Source organism: Mauremys reevesii, linkage group 7 (assembly GCF_016161935.1).
Source record: "Mauremys reevesii isolate NIE-2019 linkage group 7, ASM1616193v1, whole genome shotgun sequence".
Lineage (NCBI taxonomy): Eukaryota > Metazoa > Chordata > Testudines > Geoemydidae > Mauremys > Mauremys reevesii.
In genome coordinates, this window is record NC_052629.1 from 120,366,054 (window position 1) to 120,386,653 (window position 20,600).

The following is a 20,600-nucleotide window of genomic DNA, read 5'->3' on the forward strand; positions in this document are numbered from 1 at the left end:
GGCACCGGCACAGCTTAATTTTACTGGGCAGGTGGAGACAATTTCTGGAGGGGAGGGAGGCAGCTGAGGGAACAGCCTGAGCATCTTAGTGCAGCTCAGCAATTGCTTCTCTGCTGGTGGGCCGGGTTGGGCTGGGAGGAGGCAGCTGGGCCCACTGGGCACTTCTCTGTCCCCCGGCTGGGCGGCCACAAGGCTGCTCTCAGTAGCTGACTGGGCTGGGCTGAATTTCCCTCCTTTGCCCTCCCACTGGCTCTGAGTGCCGAGCTGGCCTAGGCCAGGGGGCTGAGCCAGCTCCCGGGAACGATTGAGTCAGGGCTTCCTGCCCATTCCAGCTCCCCACCCATGAAGGAGAGAGGAGAAGTGGAGGAGGTGACTCAGCCCTGGGGGTCTGGTGAGGAGAGGAAGGGGGCTGATGGGGAAATAGGCATGGGGGTCTTTGGGAGGGACATGGGCTTGGGGAAGCCTTGGGGAGGGGCTTGAGCGAAGATACAAGACATTTGGAAAAGGGAATGATTGGGGAGAGGGATGTCAGCAAATTTGCCCTGGCTGGGGCTTTGCAGAAGGGGTGGGGGGATTTGTGGTAATAGTGAAGGTCTATATTACTACCCCCCCCACGCCCCGCCCGGTACCCTCCTCTGGTTTAGCTGGCAGTTAGCCCACTGCCTGCAGCAATCTGCTTGAGTGCGTAAGAATTCATAGCACGGGAATCAAGCGTCGTAGACAGGAAGGTGCAGTGTTTGCAGGAGCGGTATTAAACGTTGTTGTGCTTTGAGCTGTTCACATGCTTGATACATTTCAAGAAGAAAACCCGGGATTCAGGGCTGCAGGACAACTGTCCCTGGAGCAGATGCTTCTGGGTTGGATGTTTCTGATGGTCAGAATATTGCACTGCTTGGTCTTGCCACCCTGCAAAATACATCGGTGCAGAGACTGAAAAGCTCCAAGTGGGGCAAAATAAGCCACGACCATTAACAAGGAGGTGAACTTGGGCCATGAGGTCTTAGTCCTGTACTCAGACATCTCAATGTACGGCACAGTTCGATATTTCAGTGTGAAATGACTTTTTGTTTCAAAATTCTTGTGCGTTATATAAAAAGGGTTAAATCGAAACAAAGTTTTTTTTTTTTCAGAATTTGCCTTTGTGGAGAATTTAGAAATTTTTCTGCTTTTGTTCCTAATCGGAATAAAACAAATGCTGAAATCTCCAAATCCTTTGTGAAATGGGATTTCCATCCTCCGCCCGGCTTTAACATGCCTGTGAATAGTGAGCTGTGTTGTATGGTTTTGCTGTATTACAGTTTTGTCTGCACATACGCTATAAGTTATATCTATACCTTTTTAGTGAATCCTTTTGCCGTTAAAGACTCTAGATCTAAAGACTCTAGATCTAGACTCTATTCAGCTACGCGAATAGCGTAGCTGAAGTCGAACTACCTTAATTCGAGTTACTTACCCGTCCTCACGGCGTGGGATCAACGTCCGCGGCTCCCCCGTCGACTCCGCCACCGCCGTTCGCGGTGGTGGAGTTCCGGAGTGGACGGGAGCGCGTTCGGAGTTCAATATATCGCGTCTAGATGAGACGCGATATATCAAACTCTGAGAATTCAATTGCTACCCGCCGATCCGGCAGGTAGTGAAGACGTACCCTAAGTTAGCTCTATACGCTGTTAAGCAAGCTCAGATTGAGTTGTATTTGAAGTTTCTTTGGTTTGCAGTGCAAGTAGTAATCAGACAGTTATCAATCATTTTTGTCTCGTATGTAGGAACGTAGAATATGTTGTTTTTCATTGGATTCTTGATTGGGTTTGATTATTCATTTCCCATTTAGTTTTTGTTCTTCATGCCCACCCCCCAGTCCATAAATGCTGTTTTCTATATCCTGCTGTAGCAATTTGCAGTTCTCTGGGCCCATAGTCATGGAAGTGGAGTTAACATCCTGTGGAGTTAATATTAATTCTGCCTTTAGGATTGATTGATTGTCAGAATATGCTACCAAGCAAGCCACTCAGCTCCCCTCTCTTTTCACTCCTCCATCTCCAGCTGTCATCCTAGCAGCATTACAAACTTCCATCACCAAAACTAAATTCTGCTCTGGGTTACATTGGCGTAAATCTGGAATAAATCCATTGACTACAGTAGAGTAACTCCAGATTTACACTGTGGTGTAACAGAAAGAGAATTTGCCTTGATGTCATTAAAAGGGAAAGATTCATAGACTCTAGGACTGGAAGGGACCTCGAGGGGTCATTGAGTCCAGTCCCCGGCCCTCATGGGATCTAAGTTTGTCTTCTGGGACAGTTCAATGAATGCCCATCATTTGAATAAGGTAGGATTTTTTTATTTTGCTTAATCCAAATACAGTAAACACCATATTTTTCTAGACTGCGACTGTAAATACAGCTACTATCCTGTCACCATGCATGTGATTTCTCAGTGGACTGTGGGAATCTTCATAAATTACAGTCAAAAGTGTGTGCACGTTTCTTGAAATCTGGGGTGGATGGATGGATCAGAGTTATAGCCTCTTCCATCTACAGGTGACTGGTTCAGAGCCCTCCTAAAATGGCAGTGGCCGGTGCTTGTTTTTGTGAAATGAAATGCCAAGTCTTCCTCTAATTCTGGTCTCCACATCACAGAAACTGCAATCAAAACGTCATCCCCTGTTAGCGGCCTCAGCGAGGCCCAGGACTCAGCTGGCATGGAATCTGAACTGTTCCTCTCACTCCTAGCGATGGCCCCACGAGGTCAGGGTTGAGGCACATTAGCAATATTGCAAAGCTTGTGTTACTGCTCCCCACCTTGTACCTGTGTGTTGGGCGGAGAGAGGAATTTTGTTTCCCTTATGTTCTTGTTAGCACCTTTCATGAAAGTCAGTGAAAAGACTCTTTGAAACAAGGGTCCCCAATGCGCTGCACCCGCGTACTGGCCGGCGAACGAGCATCCGCCAAAATGCCGCCGACAAGCTGTGTCATCCAGAGGCGTCGCCGCCTAAATGTCGCCGATTTTCGGTGGTATTTCGGCAGCGATGCCTCTGGATGATGCTACTTGTCGGCATTTCGGTGGCAACGCCTATTGACGTTGCCGCTTGTCGGCGGAATTTCGGCGGATGCTCGTCCGCTGCCACCGTCCTCCGTGGCTCGTCATCTGGCACCCACCAGACGAAAAAGGTTGGGGACCACTGCTTTGAAACAATTAGATATTTTTAAAGGGAGGTAAATAAAAAAGGGATATAAGGGCTGTTTAAAAGCCTGCTGTGTTGTTTTGAAGTTCATTGTGAGGGTCTATTCTCCTTTCCTTGCATAATTGTCACTGGTAGCAATCGGAGTTAAAATTCCTATTGAGAGTTAGAACAACTAGGGTTGGATTCTATAGCCAGTACTCCTAGGTGTGTTTCCAGCGATTTCACTGGGAGTTCTTGTGAGTGTGGGTAGCAGGATCAGGCCTGTATATTGAAACCAAGCACACATGCAAAGCCATTCTGCAAGGGTGAATTGCCTATAGTGCTCCCTAACAACTTCAGTTCCAGGGAGTCCAGTCACAAGGTGTTTAACCGCCTTGAGGGAACTCAGTTAAATTTTGCTCAGCTTTATGAAAGCGTGCAATAATTAACTTCCTAACTACAGCCTTAGCATCTGCTTCGCTGGGTCAGAGTAGTTATAGAGACTTTATAGGCTAACTACCAAATAGTGAGTCTTAAGTACTAAAACACCTGGTCTATGTATTCAAATTGCATTTGATAATAAGTTAGTTTAAAAGCACTTTTTAAAAAAAAAAAAAACCTGGAAGGGAATTTTAATACTGTTAGCTAAGAAGCTGCTTCCCTCCCCCCACCCCAGCGTCCATGAACTTGAACTGGGATTGCTGTCATTGTCACATGCCTTATTTAATTGTGCAAAATGCTTTCTAGTCCCAAGGGCAAGTTAAGGTGGAAGTGGAAAGGATTAGAGCTATTAGGGACAAGTGATCACTCTTTGAATTTTTGATTTTAGCATAACAATAGTTACTACTTCAAAAGCAATCCGGGGGTCCACTGCTGTCACCCTTCCTAATGCAATCAGTCCGGGTACTCCTAGGTCCTGATTCTCCACTGCCTTTGGGGCTGGTCCAGAGTCCATTAAGTTCAGTGGAAAGAGTCCCATTGACTTAATTGCAATGGTCTTTGAATCATCCTTTGGCCAAACTGAGTGCCAAGTAAATGTAAAGTGCTGTCAGACCAGGATGGGAGTGTTTTACCTCCAATTTGCACCACTGTAAATGACGGCGCAATGTACAAAGCCTATGTTGTTTGCTTGTGTGAATGAAATTTCCAGGATTGGGTCTTTATATCCTTCCGTTGGCTTCGTTTCTTCCTTCCTGTTGCAAGTGAAAATGAATTGTTAGAGTTTAGATCCAGCAAGTACTGTACTGGGTGGTTGCTAAACTGAAGCAATCATTAAAAACAGACGTGGCTTAAAGATCCAATGTTAGGAAATTGTTAGACTGGTTCTTTGACCACGTTTAAATGAATATCAACTGTTGAAGCTGTACAAAGGATAGCTTTGCTCATTCCTGAATTATTAATCTAGTGGTGGCTTGGCTTTAAACGCCCGGCACTGAAAATCCATCTCATCAGTGGGACTTGGATTGTATTGTGAATAAGCCAATGTCTTGTTCCTTAAACCCATCTAATTACTGTCATGGGTAGGTAGGTGCTTTCCAGCCGTTTGCAAGGAACTGAGAGATTGCCAAACAGATATTTTGCTTCCTGTTATCTGTTGATGTATCAACGTGGTAGACAAATGCAAACCATCACACTCTTATTATAGCTCAAAATATAGGCGTTTTTCATTGCTTTCCATGTTATCAGACTAAGCTTGCCATTGTTAAGTTAGATTTTTGCAATGTTGGCTCCAGAGTGTTCGAGAGACAAGATGGGTAAGGTAATATCCTTTATTGGACCCACACTGTTAATTTATGGTATTCTGGATGGTGTGTGAGTTTTTCACTTCTGCTTAATTAGACTGCAGAATGTAGGTCTATTCAAGAGGTATGCAACATTTCTACCCTTTGGTGGCCATCTTAATGGTGACAAGTTAGATATCAACAGCTTTAGACCCATATGGCATTCTTAATCTGTATGCACAATTGCTGTTGGGAGTTTTATGCATGGCTTGAGAGCAGTATATTGCAGTTAGTGTTTCATATTATTATTATTATTATTATTTTTACAAATTAAAGTGTCCCATTTCTGGCTGGGTTAAGATAACGGCTCATTATTGTCCAAGTACACGAGTGGTTTTAAATCAGTTGCTGCCCTGCCAGACTGTGTTTAGTTTCTTAGGCCAGGTCTACACTATAAATGTGTATCAGTACAATTATGTTGCTCGAGGGTAGTTACACCGACCTAACCCCCGATGCAAGCAGCACTACTTCGATGGGAGAACTTCTCCCATCAACATAGCTAACACCTCTTGGGTGGGTGGATTAGCTATGCCGATGGGAGAACTTCTCCTGTTGGCATAGTAACATCTTCACTAAAGCATTATAACTGTGCGGTTGCAGCACTGTACAAGCCCTCAGTAACGAGATTGGAATAGCCAGTGTATAAATATGACTGACTGGTGCTTTTCTGGTGTACCTATAGAGAGAGACATGGAAGGATTAGATGTATATCCGTAAATGTCAGTAAACAATGATTTCACCAAACACACAACACACACACCTATGACAAAATGTTTCCATTGAGAATCGAAATTTACAGATAGATAAAGCAATAAAAATGCTGCTTGAGAAAGTCTGAGAGATTCATTTTTAAGGCTTTTTACTGTGTATATTTTGACAATTTGTGTTTGAACAGATACAAAACTGTAACTTTTTGAATCTCGGCCTCCTCTATCATTAAAGAATTGTCTGACCCCTTGCCCCATAAGCTCCCGCAACTGTGAACGTTTAAAATAGATAAAAATAAAACAAATACTTACGACCCATAACTTTGCGCAACTGTGAAAATGTAAATCGATACAAATAAAAAAGCTTTAACATAAGTATTGTTATTTTCCATCCAAATTTTAAAAATGAACTCTGCCAACCCTCCCCGGCCCTCTATATAGTCACACAAATACAACTGTGTTTACTTACTTACTTACTTCTAAGCTTGCATCTTCCAATAACGAGTAAGGCAGCAAGTACCAAACTTCCCTATCCCCTTAGCCGTAACTCATTGCTAGAGGAAGAACAAATCCTTAAGAACGTAAGAATGGCCCTACTGGGTCTAGGGTGACCAGACAGCACATGTGAAAAATCTGGACGGGGCTGGGGGGTAATAGGAGCCTATATAAGAAAAAAAGACCCCAAAATCAGGACTGTCCCTATAAAATCGGGACATCTGGTCACCCTAGCTGGGTCGGACTAAGGCATGGTTTCTCAAACTGTGGTCGCCGCTTGTGTAGGGAAAGCCCCTGGCGGGCCGGGCCGGTTTGTTTACCTGCCCCGTCGTCAGGTCCGGCCGATCGCGGCTCCCACTGGCTCCGAGAGCAGCGATCCGCGGCCAGTGGGAGCCGCGATCGACCGGACCTGCGGACAGGGCAGGTAAACAAACCGGCCCGGCCTGCCAGGGGCTTTCCCTACACAAGCGACGAACCCTGTTTGAGGATTAAGGGTCCATCTAGCCCAGTATCCTGCCTTCTGACAGTGGCCAGTGCCAGGTGCCCCAGAGGGAATGAACAGAACAGGGAATCATCAAGGGATCCATCCCCTCTCGCTTCTTTTCCTTTTGGATCTAAGGACCTTGCAGAACTTTACCATAGAAATGCTGCAGACCAGTAAGGTCCAGCTAACCTGTAAAATTACAGGAAACCATATTGTGAACCAACACCACATTCGGTCTGGGTTACACCTGGCAGTGCTGTCTTCCCCCAGCAGGGCTGGGCCCAACTCAGGGGTGGGCAAACTTTCTGGCCCGAGGGCCACATCTGGGAATAGAAATTGTATGGTGGGCCATGAAAGCTCACAAAATTAGGGTTGGGGTGCAGGAGGGGGTGAGGTCTCTGGTTGGGGGTGTGGGCTCCGGGATGGGACCAGAAATGAGGAGTTCAGGTTGCGGGAGGGGGCTGAGGGCTCTGGCTGGGGGTGTGGGCTCTGGGGTTGGGCGGGGGATGAGGAGTTTGGGGTGCAGGAGGGTGCTCCGGGCTGGGACAAGGGGTTTGGAGGGTAGGAGGGGGATCAGGGCTGGGGCAGGGGATTGGGGCATGGGGGGAGGCTCAGGGGTGCAGGCTCTGAGCGGTGCTTACCTCAAGTGGCTTCCAGAAGCAGCGGCATGTCCCTTCTACGGCTCCTATGTCAGGCGCGGCCAGGCGGATCTGCATGCTGCTCATTCCACAGGCACCGCCCTTGCAGGTCCCATTGACCATGGTTCCCGGCCAATGAGAGATGCGGGGGCGGCACTTGGAGTGGGGACAGCGTGCAAAGTGGCGCACCCTGGCTGCCCCTACATGTAGGAGCCAGAGGGGGGCCATGCCACTGCTTCTGGGAGCCATATGAAATGGCCCCCGACCCTGCTCCCCGGCTGCAGCACCGGAGCAGGGCAAGCCCCAGACCTACTCCACAGCGAGAGCTCGAGGGCTGGATTAAAACAGCTGGTGGGCAAAATCTGGCCCACGGCTCGTAGTTTGCCCACGCCTGCTCCAACAGGTGCTCAACTTGGCTGCCAGTTTTGTACCCCTGGCAAGAGAATTCACTGCTGATTAATCAAGAGCTTCCAAGTCCTAACTACGGGGTATGTGTGTACATGCAGGAATGTCGGTCCTTAATGCAAACTTCCACACTGGCTTCAGAACAGCTGGAGAGCCTGGTTAACAACTTCCCACACTCCCTCTAGGACAGGGGTTCTCAAACGGGGGGTTGGGACCCCTCAAGGGGTCACGAGGCTGTTACATGGGGGGTGGTTGTGAGCTGTCAGCCTCCACCCTAAACCCTGCTTTGCCTCCAGCATTTATAATGGTGTTAAATATATAAAAATGTGTTTTTAATTTATAAGGGGGGTCGCACTAAGAGGCTTGCTGTGTGAAAGGGGTCACCAGTAAAAAAGTTTGAGAACCACTGCTCAAGGATGCTCAAATAGCAACTATTCGTTTGCAGTCAGTCAAGCCTGTATGCTGCCCCCTAGGCTGGGAATGTTTCCATATCCACTCACAGCAAGTAGAAACAGCTGCTGTAATTACAGCTATAAGGTTTTTGGCCCAAAACTAGAAAAGAAAAGGGGATTACATATAGGTATAGTTGGCCTGCTTCTGCGCTACTCCTTAGTAGATGCGGGTGGCATGTGACCAGGCTTCATCACCGAATGTGATCTTCTAGTTGGATCATTAGCGTCCCTGGTCCGGGCTGAGTACTGACAGGCAGTGCAACATGAATGCTGATCCATCTCCCCCTGCTTCTGCACTGATTTATCAGGGGTATGCCAGTGCTGCCTCTGAAGTTAGTTTACCATGAGAGCAGAATCCTGCCCAGTTAACAGCACTGCTTAGTGCAGGATAACTAGAGCAACCCAGTTATATATGAATGCCATGGGTTTTCTCAGGCTTCCTACTCAAATAGCTGTTATGCGTGGATTGTTAGCTGTCATAAGGTAGTCCACACCAAACATGAGGAAACATGGCTGGCGTTCATATGAGTTCTGTATTGTTTGCTGTCCGGTAGCCAGGGCCGGCTCTACTCTTTTCACCGCCCCAAGCAGCGCGCCGAATTGCCGCCGTGGACGGCGGGGGCAGTCTGTGTGCCGTTAGGGCGGCACGCGAGTTTCCGCGGCAGTGGCAATTCGGCGGCAGCTTCTGTCTTCAGCCGGAAGACAGAAGCTGTGCCGCTGCGGACAGCTGAACATAGAAGCTGCCACCGAATTGCCGCCACTGCGGAAACGCGCGTGCCGCCCTAATGGCACATGGACTGCCCCTGCCATCCGCGGCGGCAATTCGGCGCGCTGCTTGGGGGCAAAAACACAGGGACTGCCGCCCCTTGCAGATTGCCACCCCAAGCACCTGCTTGGGATGCTGGTGCCTGGAGCCAGCTCTGACGGTAGCATTTAATTTTAGAATGTCGTGTATTGCCATGGAGGAGGCAAATTATCCATTCTCAGTTGAACAGTCATTGGGTCATACGCTTAGCTGGCTGCTGCTATTTATTAACATTGTAAAATCAGTTCTTTGGAAATTATTACTAAAACATCCGAAAAGGAAACGGCACATGTCAAATAGCCAAGAAGTTCCCTATCGTTGAAATCTTGTTTGCACTCTGAGCGTTCCTTTGTTCCCTAATATTCTGCTTCCTGTGCCCTTCTCAGTGGGTCAGATAAGGAAAGGGGATATTTTTCACCAGCATGATGAAATGAAAGGAAAGCTACAAAGACTACGAGGTCTATAGGCCGTTAGATGAACAGTGCTGATTTGGCTTTCAGTTACTTAGCAGTACTGAACTGTTTCTCTTGGATGAATCATATTCAATTAGCTACTTCCTCTGATGAGCTGATTAAAACTTAAGTGGTATCAAATACCAGTGATTTTGCTCTTACACTTAAATAATTCTATAATTACATAGTAATCAGATGGTAAATCTTAATTGTACATGTTCCATATGTGTTCTTTGCCCATGCACCCTCCTCACTCTGTCATCTTCATATCGGCTTTTAGCATACTTTCCAGGTCCCTTTTTATGTTGTGCCTAATTGAATATCAAAAGCAGTATATGTGAAACTTCCTGTGTTCTATTCTTTAGTCAGTGGCAGCTGTGTTATTAGATGACCTTTACTGTTTCGGTGGCACAGAATAATAAGAGGGGAAAAAATAATTGAAGCACAGCCATGCTATTGTTACAGGCAGAAATGAATCATATGTAATTGCTTCAGTCTTTGGGGCCAAAATCTGGCAGTCCTTATTCCGTCCTTCAGTTGTGCCTGAGTAAGAGAGGCAGGATTTAGCCCTTATTCTCTTATGTGGGTTAATAGCCACGTTGGACACACATGGAATCTGTACACAGACAGAATAGTTAAAATTCCTGGATACAAATATAAAAAAAATTAGATGATTTTTTGAGTACGAATTCTTCCTACATACAGGATTACTCTGGTCCTGGTCCAGCAACGCATTTGAACACGTCTAGCTTTAAGCATCATTGACTTCACTAGGACTATTCGTGTCTTTAAAGTTAAGAACATGTTTAAGTGCTTTGCTAAACTGTGGCTTTCCATGCAATCCTCGTTTTGCATGGCTGCTTAGAACAAATCTGAATGAGTGTAGGAGACAGTTCATACAACAGCTAGTAGCCTGAAGTGTGTTCCTAACATGAAAAACGTGTGGTTTTTGAATGCATTCAATCAGGAATCCATCTTTTTTTAAACCATAGGGCATGAAAACAGTCGCAAGAAGGGCAAGAGGAAAAACCGGAGAAGACAATGGCAAGGAAGTAATCTGTTCTCGGACGTGGATGTATTAAAACATAGCATAGCAGGAAATCAATTTTCTACATATAACAACAAGACTGAGAACACAAGTGATGTCAAGATACACCGAAGAACAAAGCGATTCCTCTCCTACCCTCGATTTGTGGAGGTCATGGTGGTGGCAGACAGCAGAATGGTTGCCTACCACGGAGCTAATCTGCAACACTATATCTTAACATTAATGTCAATAGTAAGTATCAAAATAGAGGAAGAATTTTCCCCTTGGAGTTTACTCATCCCACCCCACGAGGGTGCGATACTCAGAGCTTGTACTGTACTAAAGTCAGGATTAGGTAAAGATGGAATGTGGCTCATATCGACAAAACTTCAGTCATGTCCTCCCTCAATATAGAAAATGTCGGAACCCACAAGAGACTCTTCCAGTCCCGTTGGATGGGTTCTTCCATCCCTGGCTCCACCACACAAATTAACTATTCCTGTGGTTCACTCCTTCAGTTCCCCAAGTCTCCAACAGTAGGGTTGCCACAGGCTAGCGCTGCTGTCTCCTTCCCACTCAGGCCCGTGTGATGTACAAGCTGAATGAGAATCTTGCTGCATGTGGCTTCCGAGCGTACGCAGTCATGAGGGTGGATCCCCTCCCCCTTCCTACATGCTGGGATTTAGAGGTTGAGTTGTTACCCAATTTTCTTTGCTGCTTAAAGCTCATGAAGAGTAGTAGTAACAGCTGACTTTCCATTATGGTAGTAGGAGTCCCAGTTGCAACTCTGGCTTGTGTGCAGTAGTAGGGTGGTTTTGCTGGCATCTTCTTTAACTTTCTCACCCCATTCAAGAGCAGGTGTAATGCTGACAGACCCTGGTCGTCAGCAGGCAAGATCGAACCTGGGACCTCTGGATTTTAGTGCATGAACCTCTATCTCATGAGCTAAAAGCCAACTGGCTGTTAGCTAAGGCTGTAGAGCAAACTCATTTCTCTCTCTCTCTCTCTCTCTCTCTCTCTCTCTCTCTCTCTCTCTCTCTCTCTCTCTATATATATATATATATATATATATATATATATATATATATATATATATATAAATGGTCTTGGTGCCACTAGATGGGAGAGAACACCACACCCAGGAGGTGGGTTACGCAGGCTTAATGGTTCCAAATGCCCCTGGATCTTTGTGCTCAAGGTGTGATGCTAAATCTCTCAAGGTTTTGCGCCAAGATGATGTTCATGACCAGATCATTAGCTAAAATTCTACTACAAAACCTACTGAGAGAGCGAAGAGCTGCCACGCTCTGCTCATTCAGAGAACAGAAGACAAATTTGTGTTGCTGTGATTCTTTGTTTGAAGCTAGCATTAACTATGAAAATTTCTCTTTGATGCAGGTAGCCTCTATCTATAAAGACCCAAGTATTGGAAATTTAATTAATATTGTTATTGTGAAATTAGTCGTGATACATAACGAACAGGTAATGAAAGTATTTTTTCCGCTTTGTGTTTGCCACAGGGAGTGAGCACTGAGATAAATAACTAAAATACATATTTTTGTATATATATTTTTATGGCTAGGATGGTCCTTCAATATCTTATAATGCCCAGACAACATTAAAAAACTTTTGCCAATGGCAGCATTCCCAGAACCACCCTGAAGAAAACAAGCTACCCAAACATGATACCGCTGTACTTGTTACCAGGTATATTAAGTTTTCTCATTAATAATGTAGCCATTTGAGTATCACAGTTAGAATTTATAATGCATGTGATTATCAGAAATAATTGATTTGGGGTAGCCCAGTAATGACAATAAGTGTTTGGATTGCAACTGTGGAAGTAGTGTAGCAATGAAAAGAAGTATGGTAAATATTTATCCCTCTGTTTAAATGCATCTTTGATTGATTGTAGTATCCAGGATCTGCTCCTAATGCCATTGAAGGAAATTGGTAAAACTCTATTTGACTTAAATAGGCAGTTGAATCAGACCTCTTTGTTCAGTTCACCAACAGCTTATGTGACAAAACCAGTTTGAGAATGTCAGCTGGAGAACCAAGAATTGCTTTTGAATTATTTTTTTTTTATTTTTGCATTTGTACTGTAACTTGCGTGTACATGAAAATTAAAAGCGTCAAGTCTGTTCTGCTTTCAGACAGGATATTTGTAGAGCTCACGACAAATGTGATACATTAGGTAAGCTTCATCTATTTTTGTTTTTGTTTTTACTCCTTTGAGGTGACAATGTTAATATGTGCTTAACTCTGAGCAGTATTTCATTTTTTATCGTAACCCTTCTTGTTCTGCCCTTGCCTTTCTAGGTCTGGCTGAACTGGGCACTGTTTGTGATCCGTACAGAAGCTGTTCAATTAGCGAAGATAACGGACTAAGTACTGCTTTTACAATCGCGCATGAACTTGGCCATGTGTATGTTTTTATGCAAATAAGTTTACATTTAAATAGCCAAAGATATATGCTAAGTGGAATTGATGGGTTACCTAGGGAGGTGGTGGAATCTCCTTCCTTAGAGGTTTTTAAGGCCCGGCTTGACAAAGCCCTGGCTGGGATGATTTAGTTGGGAATTGGTCCTGCTTTGAGGAGAGGGTTGGACTAGATACCTCCTGAGGTCCCTTCCAACCCTGATATTCTATGATTCTATGATGCACAGCTGAGCCTAAGAAATGAGCGTACTTGGGTAGGAGGTGCAAGGACAAGGAGGCGAAACAGCAGGCAGCATCTGGAAGGCAGATGAAGATGCTCCATAACATCCAGTGGTAGCAGCATGGAGTGGCCAAGAGAAGACCCAGCCCCGGGGGAGCACAGAATGGGTGGGAGGGTGTGTCAGAGAGAGTCATAAGTATCGACTCTGTGGGTGCTCCGGGGCTGGAGCACACAAGGGGAAAAATTGGTGGGTGCTGTGCACCCACTGGCAGCTCCCCTCCCCGCCCAGCTCACCTCTGCCTCCGCCACCTCTCCTGAACGTGCTGCTGTGTCCTGCTTCTCCCCCCTCCCTCCCAGCGCTTGCGTTGCGAAACAGCTGTTTCGCGCAGCAAGCACTGGGCGGGGGAGGGAGGAGGAATGCGGCGCACACGGGGAAGAGGCGGGGCCAGGATGGGGATTTGGGGAGGGGTCCAATAGGGGCAGGAAGGGGCCGGAATTGGGCGGGGGGCGAGGCATGACCACCCATCGGTGCCAAGGAAAGTTGGTACCTGTGGAGAGAGTCCCCAGCTGTGGGTAGCAGTTGAGTAGGGGAGAAAAGGATGCTGCCATTCCCATCCCCCTGCCCAAATCAAACGAATACGTATCCCCTCCTGCACTGTCGTTTCCTCTCAGGCCTAACTCGCCTGTAAAGGCAGAGGGTGGGAGTCAGTAGGGCGCCTCCAAGCAGATCCAAGGTCTCGACGGCCTATGGAGCTGGCACATTTTATGGCGTAGTGCATGCTTTGCTCACCTGGCACGCACTCACACTCGTCACAGGGTTGCAATGATGGAAGAGCTCAGAGTAAACATGGGCAAACCTCTCCCCTTCTGCCACCTAGCCTCAAGGCCCCTGCCACTGCGTGTTTCTCAGAACAGACCCTACCCTGGCAGGTAACTTTACTGAAGTCAATGGAGTAGTTACGCCAGAGGATGAATTTAGCTTAGTGTGATTGGCATTCGACTGAGACAGCTTCCACCGAGGCAGTGCTCATGTGGATGAGCATGAACATCTCTGAAGCTAGGATTCCCGATGCCCCCACATCCAGTTGAGCCCCCAATTGATCGTTGAAAGTAGGGACGAAAAAGATGGGCTTAGATCACCTAGTCCTTTGCCTTACAAGTGCAGGATGTGTTATCTATCCGATGGCTACATCACCAATTAAAATAATATACTGTGTTTTAGATTAGAGACTTCAGAGGTGGGATTGGTGAGTTCTAATGAACAGCTCATTCACTGCTTAAAACGGTTTTTCATTTGGGCAGTGTATATTTAAGTGCAGTTGTATTTTTTTAATTGGATATCCTGACGGCAATCCCCAAGGTTTGACCCCCCCCTCCCCCAACTTGCAGCAGTTTACTTCACAAACTTCATCCAAAGGAGATGGTCCTGAACAGGAGTGCCTCTGTGTGGGAGGCAGAGGGAAGAGTTGGCTCACTGGACGAAATCTTAATGGAAATAGAAACTCATCAACCTTCAAATTTTGGATCACATCAAGTCATTTCCCTTCTTCCGCTTCAAATAGCAAAGCAGCTTAAGATGTTCTGTCTCGGTGACATTTTTGCAGCATTCTTCAGTTGAGCGTGTGCTGCAAATCTCACATGGGTTTATGTTGATATTGATTCTTGATGGCATTCGGTAAACCTACCAGATAAAATATAAGTTCATCCCTGGTGTGACTCCATTTAGGCAACTACATCAGGGACAAACTTGGCCCTAGATGTCTAAACCTACAGTTCAGTTTCATTAGAAACTTTCTGCTACTAGGGTATTGAACTCTCAGGGCTTAACTATACTAGGGGCTTTTAAAAAAATTTTTGAGGGGGAGAATAGCTCAGTGGTTTGAGCATTGACCTGCTAAACCCAGGGTTGTGAGTTCAATCCTTGAGGGGGACACTTAAGTATCTGGGGCAAAAATCTGTCTGGGGATTGGTCCTGCTTTGAGCAGGGGGGTGGACTAGATACCTCCTGAGGTCCCTTCCAACCCTGATATTCTATGACTTCAGCCATCTATGGCTTGCAGATCCCTAGAGTAGACAAGCAACACTGCTGTAAAACACGATTTGCATCAGTGCCGTTTACTAGGAACTGGGGTATTCTGCACTGGTACAAATCATGATTTGTGTTAGCTGTGTCTCTCTGCACTAGGGGTTTGTACTGGTGACTGGCCGCCAATAGGCATTCGCAGTACAGACAGTGCCTCGGTGTCAAACTTTGTAAATCCAAAATAATGCCCATATTTTATAACTTCACCACAGCTTGTGGAAGGCTGGGATTTACGAAGGAGCCAAAGAGAGTCAGGTGCCAAATTCCTATTGACTTTCAAATTCCCAGCCAAAGTCTTTGAGTGTTTGGATTGGCTGAGGAAAACTTGTCACTGGCATAACATTGGGCCCAATCCTGTGAGGTCCTGAATGCCTGCAGGGTCATGGCTACAGGTAGCAAGAAAGAAAACTGCATCTGAATTTTACCCAAAGTGTCTGGCTTGAGAATGCCTGGAGTACCCACAATGCCACTTAGAGTTCTGATGTTGAAAGGTTTTGTGTACTCTGGCTGCAAATGGCTACACACCCCAAGAATCCAATAATGTTCCAAAGCACTTACTGTGTATTGGTTATTCCAAATATTTTGGCTAATTTTATTTTTATCTGTAATATTGACCAGCAGTTTCAAAATGAGACAAAATGTTTTATACACCCTATTTCTGCTGTAGTACAGTATGCATGGTCTTTAACGTGCACTTCATTCGACTTGTTTTGCTTTTTGTAGATTTAACATGCCACATGATGACAATAATAAATGCAAAGAAGATGGAGGGAAAAATCAACAACATGTCATGGCGCCAACACTGAACTTCTATACCAACCCGTGGATGTGGTCAAAATGTAGTAGGAAATACATTACTGAGTTTCTAGAGTAAGACATTATCTATGTGGCGGTGTTGTTATATATACAGCCTCCTTCAAAGAGCTCATTTGTTACACTGAAAGTCAAGTGTGCATCATTTGGAAAGGAGCTGAAGTGGGGTGCGTGTGGGGGTGTCCCATTTACAGAGTGTAGAAATGCACCTTCTGAGTTTCAGTCTCTGCCAGTTCAGTCTCATGGTTAGCTGGCAAGGAATTGCTTCTCTAGGGGGAAGGCTAAGTCTTGACCCCCCTGGAAATCACGTTTAAGGAACTCGTCATCTCTGCTAAACCTGAGCAGCGACTTTCCCAAGCTTTGTGACCCAGATACCAAATTGTTAGGAGCACTTGGCCCAGCTAGGAAGGCAGTTTAAAATCCATGAAATCTACCTCTGCAGGCCTTGGCGCTGTCCTGCAGCCAGCCTGGACCCTGGAATAAATTAGAGAGGCCCTGAAGTTGCTCTGGTTTACACTGACTGCCCATTCTGGCATCTGAGAATGACCAGGATGAAGGGGAAAAGGGGCTTGGCCACGCATCCTTTCCTCTGGCCATACTCCGTATGTGGGCAGCTGGGAAGGGGTTAGCGCAGCAGCCGCTACAGTGGCACTGCACCTCTTTAGGATCCCCCTATGCAGAAGGAGCCCTCCGGTAGCTTAATTAAGTAGCTCTGAGGCCGCATCAACCTCTCGGAAGGGCACAAAGTTGCCCTAATGTGGCCCAGGATCAGTGCCCATGATATTGGTTGGACGTTCGGAGTTCTTCTGACGTACAGTGAAGAGCTTTTTGTGAACATGTCCTGGGCCTGTCCTCTTCTCCCATTGCTTTGGGCCTTTACCTGCTCCCACCAATGTTGTGTATAGTCAGATCTGAGAGCTTGTATCCCTCGAGGTGGCTCTTATACTGTTTGTGTTGTGGGAATAGTCAATGTTTCCTCTTTCAGTCTGCACTCACTCTTGGCACCCAAAGCAATGTGCTGTGTTTCTCAGTAGCTGAAGTAGTGTACGTTAAATATGACAACCCAATAACAAGGGCGAAAGGATGGTCTTGTGGGTTAAGGCCCAGGCTGGGAGGAAGGCAATCTGTTGGTTTGTTTTTTTTCCACAGTTCTGTTTATAAGCAAGGACCTGGGGCATACCATGTAAGCAGGGTATGCCCCTGAGCAGCCCCATGTGTAAAATGGGTGACAGTCAGATTTCAATATGGTGCAGGAGTCTTGGGGGACTAATTTGTTAACCTTTATGTGGCACACAGATACTGCATTGATGAATACATTAAAAAGAAATGGGCTCTGGCCTGACAAATCCCTATTTAACCTTGTTGTTCTTCTGTTTTATTGAAGCACTGGTTATGGGGAGTGTTTACTCGATGAGCCTGTATCAAGGACTTACACTTTGCCTCAGCAACTCCCAGGAGTAATTTATGATGTTAATAAACAATGTGAGTTAATTTTTGGACCAGGGTCTCAAGTCTGCCCATACATGGTAAGTGCTTTTCCACCTCTTTGTTTTGCTCGCAACATGCGATAGGAATAAAGCATTGCTGGGTTAGTCCCATTACCATATCGTTTGGTACCCAGGTGGCTCATTTTTGTCAGTGGCAAAAGGCGTCGCCATAACAACCACTACCATAGGCCATCGGCAGGGTTTGACTCCAGGGCTTCCATCTCCTCACATCTTCAGGAGTGACTAGTGATTTTGAGAGCCTTAGTCTGGAGGGGTCCCACTTGGGACACTTGAAAGAGGCTTGGTTTTCAGAGGGTGGGTGCTCATCACTTCCCAGGTATATCAAGTTGGGCACCTAGACACAGAGGCACCCCAAAATAACTAGTCCCTTTGGAAAATCCAGGCCCTAGATGATTAGCTGGGAGCTATAAAATGCAACTGTCCTCTGTGGACCAGGCACAGAGGGGCTATTTAACATATGACTACCCTGGAGAGAGAAGCCCTCTGTCCACCAAACAGAAGCATCACACAATAGTCCTCACTCTGCCCTGCAGCATGCCTCACTCCTGTTCTACTGAGCAGCTTGTAAAAAGCAAAAACATTGTCCCCTGCTGTTTGCTGAGACTCCCCACCTGGGTACCAGTTAGTGCCAATTCCAGTGGCTATTTTTGTGTTCCATTTCACATAGGCTACTAAAATGCTACCAGAGGGGAACAGCTTATGATCACCACCATAACTTAGGTTCGATTGGAACTGGTAGCAGGAGACGGGGGGGAGGATTTTTCGTGATTTTGGTTCCAATACACACACGCGCAGCCCATGTTTTGTCAAAATCGCCTGTTGACGGAAATTTTCCAATCAGCTCTACTGGTAGCTTGATTTCAGGTGGGCTCCACGCAGGTGAAGAAGTTTGCCCACACTCATCCAGGTTCAGGACTGATATATCTTAGAGCTGAAAGGCTCCATGTCCCCATAGCTATTCAGTACTCCCTTCCCCGGCCCTGTTTTATATTGCACATATTCATTGTGTAAGTGATGGCAAATCTATTGTGAAATGTCATGTGATAAACAGTGTCCAAGCCGAACATTACTTAATACTATGATCATTTAAATAAATGAAGCAGATGCAGTGCAGACGCCTCTGGTGCATCAGCAGTGATGGCGCTCACAAAGGATGTCGTACTCAACACACACCTTGGGCTGATGGGACAGAGTGTGAACCTGGAAAGGTCTGTAATACCTGATGTTTCATCCCCTTGTAGATAAAAATGGTGTTAAAAGGGTCATGCTGTATATATCAATCAAAAGTCTTTTTTTTTCCCCCTGAAGTTCAGTTGTATGGAGTGTAATTTACAACTGAAATTCACCCCAGGCTAATTCTATATAGCTTTGATGGTGGCACAGTGTAATCATGCTGGCTTGTGATGTCGGAGGTAATGTGTTCTGTTCCTTGTCAGTGCTGATGGTGTCTGATATCAAAATGATAGTCTCTCTCTAACGTGGAATTAATGTAGTAATGTGTCATCTGCAAATGCCTTTCGCAAATGCCTCTAAATTGTTCCTGATATAATCTCCTGTTTGCCATTATTGTGTGTTTGAAATGCATTCTACTTTTTGAAAAGCTAATTGTACTTTATGGAATTACTTGAGCAAACTCTGGGAGGTTTTCCTGTCCCATTCGTAGGAAGTTAAATATATGCAGTTGGTAATTAGTACGTTTAAAATTGACTCTTTGCTTGGACAACTTCAGAGTAGAATACAGAGCTGGTCAAAATGTTTCATTTGAAACTTTCTTTAACAGTTGTTTTTCACCAGAAATGGAAATGTCTGTGGAAAATGTCTGATTTCAACATAATGTTTCAGTTTGTGATCTCAATTTTTCAGTGTTCATGTGTAAAAAACTGGAGGGCAGGGGGATAGTTTATGAGATTTTAGTTTTTCCAGGAGAACCCAACCATTCTGAAGAAAAATTTCAACCAAAACTTTTTAGCTTTTATCAGAATTCTTTGTAAGAACAAAAAACATTTCCCAAGCAGCTGTAAGCTTGATGGTTTTCAAGGACTTGTCTTAAAAAGTCACGTTTGTAACACGCTGGATAACCAGTAATAGTTATAGTTGTCATAGCCTTAGAAGACTTGCAGTCCCTAATACTGTCTAATACAGGGATCGGCAACCTCTGGCATGCGGCCCGTCAGGGAAAGGCCCTGGCGGGCCGGGACAGTTTGTTTACCTGCAGCGTCCGCACGTTCGGCCCATCGCAGCTTCCACTAGCTGTGGTTCACTGCTCCAGGCCAATGAGGGCTGCGGGAAGTGGCTTTGGCCGAGGGATGCACTGGCCACCACTTCCCGCAGCCCCCATTGGCCTGGAACAGCGAACCACGGCCAATAGGAGCTGCAATTGACTGAACTTGCGGATGCTGCAGGTAAAAAACCGTCCTGGCCCATCAGTGGATTTCCCTGATTGGCAACCTTTGGCCAGCAGCCTATCCCTGGTCTAATACACACAGTCTTTTAAATGCATTTTAATTAAAATGCATTTAGGCTATATTTGACCCATATACTTCCATAAAATAAATAGATTATTAAATTTTCTGCATTTCTGAAACCTTTCTAGTCAACATGTTTTGCTGAGTGATGATTCAAGTCAATGGGCATAATGTATCGTTTTACTTTTCTTTCTGATAAAAAAGCACAGGCACAGAAATTGTACATCTTCTCCTGCATCCACGCAGGGGACTGGGTCATGGGAATAACCTTGAAATTCCCATTTCTATACTGCTCTTCGGAGCTCTGAGGCAGTGGCTCAGTCTACCGCTCTAACCAATTTTATTCACTTTTCCCTGAGGTTCCCCCTTGGTCAGAGAGTCAGCCTAAGGCCTGTGCATCATTGCGGTCAGTTTGAACCCTATTTTGATGATGTAAGTGGAACTTCGGGTATGCGTAGACCTTGTGGTGGCCCACTGCATAAGGGTGAATTTCACCCTTTAAAAGACATACAGGCTTGATCTTGAAAAAACTACTGGGTGTAGTTACTATCCCAAATGAGTCGCTTTTCAGCGACTTCATTCGGTATTGCTCACAGTATAAGACTAACAGATAATGTCTTACTACTCTGTGTGTATAAGATCTGCTGCTGTGTGTGTTTGTAT

At 45.7% G+C, this 20,600-nt stretch overlaps 1 protein-coding gene across 9 annotated transcripts in view; it reads left to right on the forward strand.

Annotated features, from left to right (window-relative positions):
- ADAMTS9 (ADAM metallopeptidase with thrombospondin type 1 motif 9) overlaps positions 1-20,600 on the forward strand; it is a 149,514-nt gene that overhangs the window by 12,136 nt on the left and 116,778 nt on the right. For 7 of the 9 annotated variants that reach the window (XM_039546993.1, XM_039546995.1, XM_039546997.1 and 4 more), the window contains exons 4-11: positions 10,372-10,658; positions 11,805-11,888; positions 11,989-12,113; positions 12,563-12,603; positions 12,729-12,834; positions 15,875-16,021; positions 17,349-17,490; positions 18,573-18,680. In XM_039546993.1, the coding sequence (XP_039402927.1) occupies positions 10,372-10,658; positions 11,805-11,888; positions 11,989-12,113; positions 12,563-12,603; positions 12,729-12,834; positions 15,875-16,021; positions 17,349-17,490; positions 18,573-18,680 (1,040 nt within the window). The remainder of the gene's footprint in view (positions 1-10,371; positions 10,659-11,804; positions 11,889-11,988; positions 12,114-12,562; positions 12,604-12,728; positions 12,835-15,874; positions 16,022-17,348; positions 17,491-18,572; positions 18,681-20,600) is intronic. The other 2 variants (XM_039546994.1, XM_039546996.1) reach the window with 1 other exon arrangement.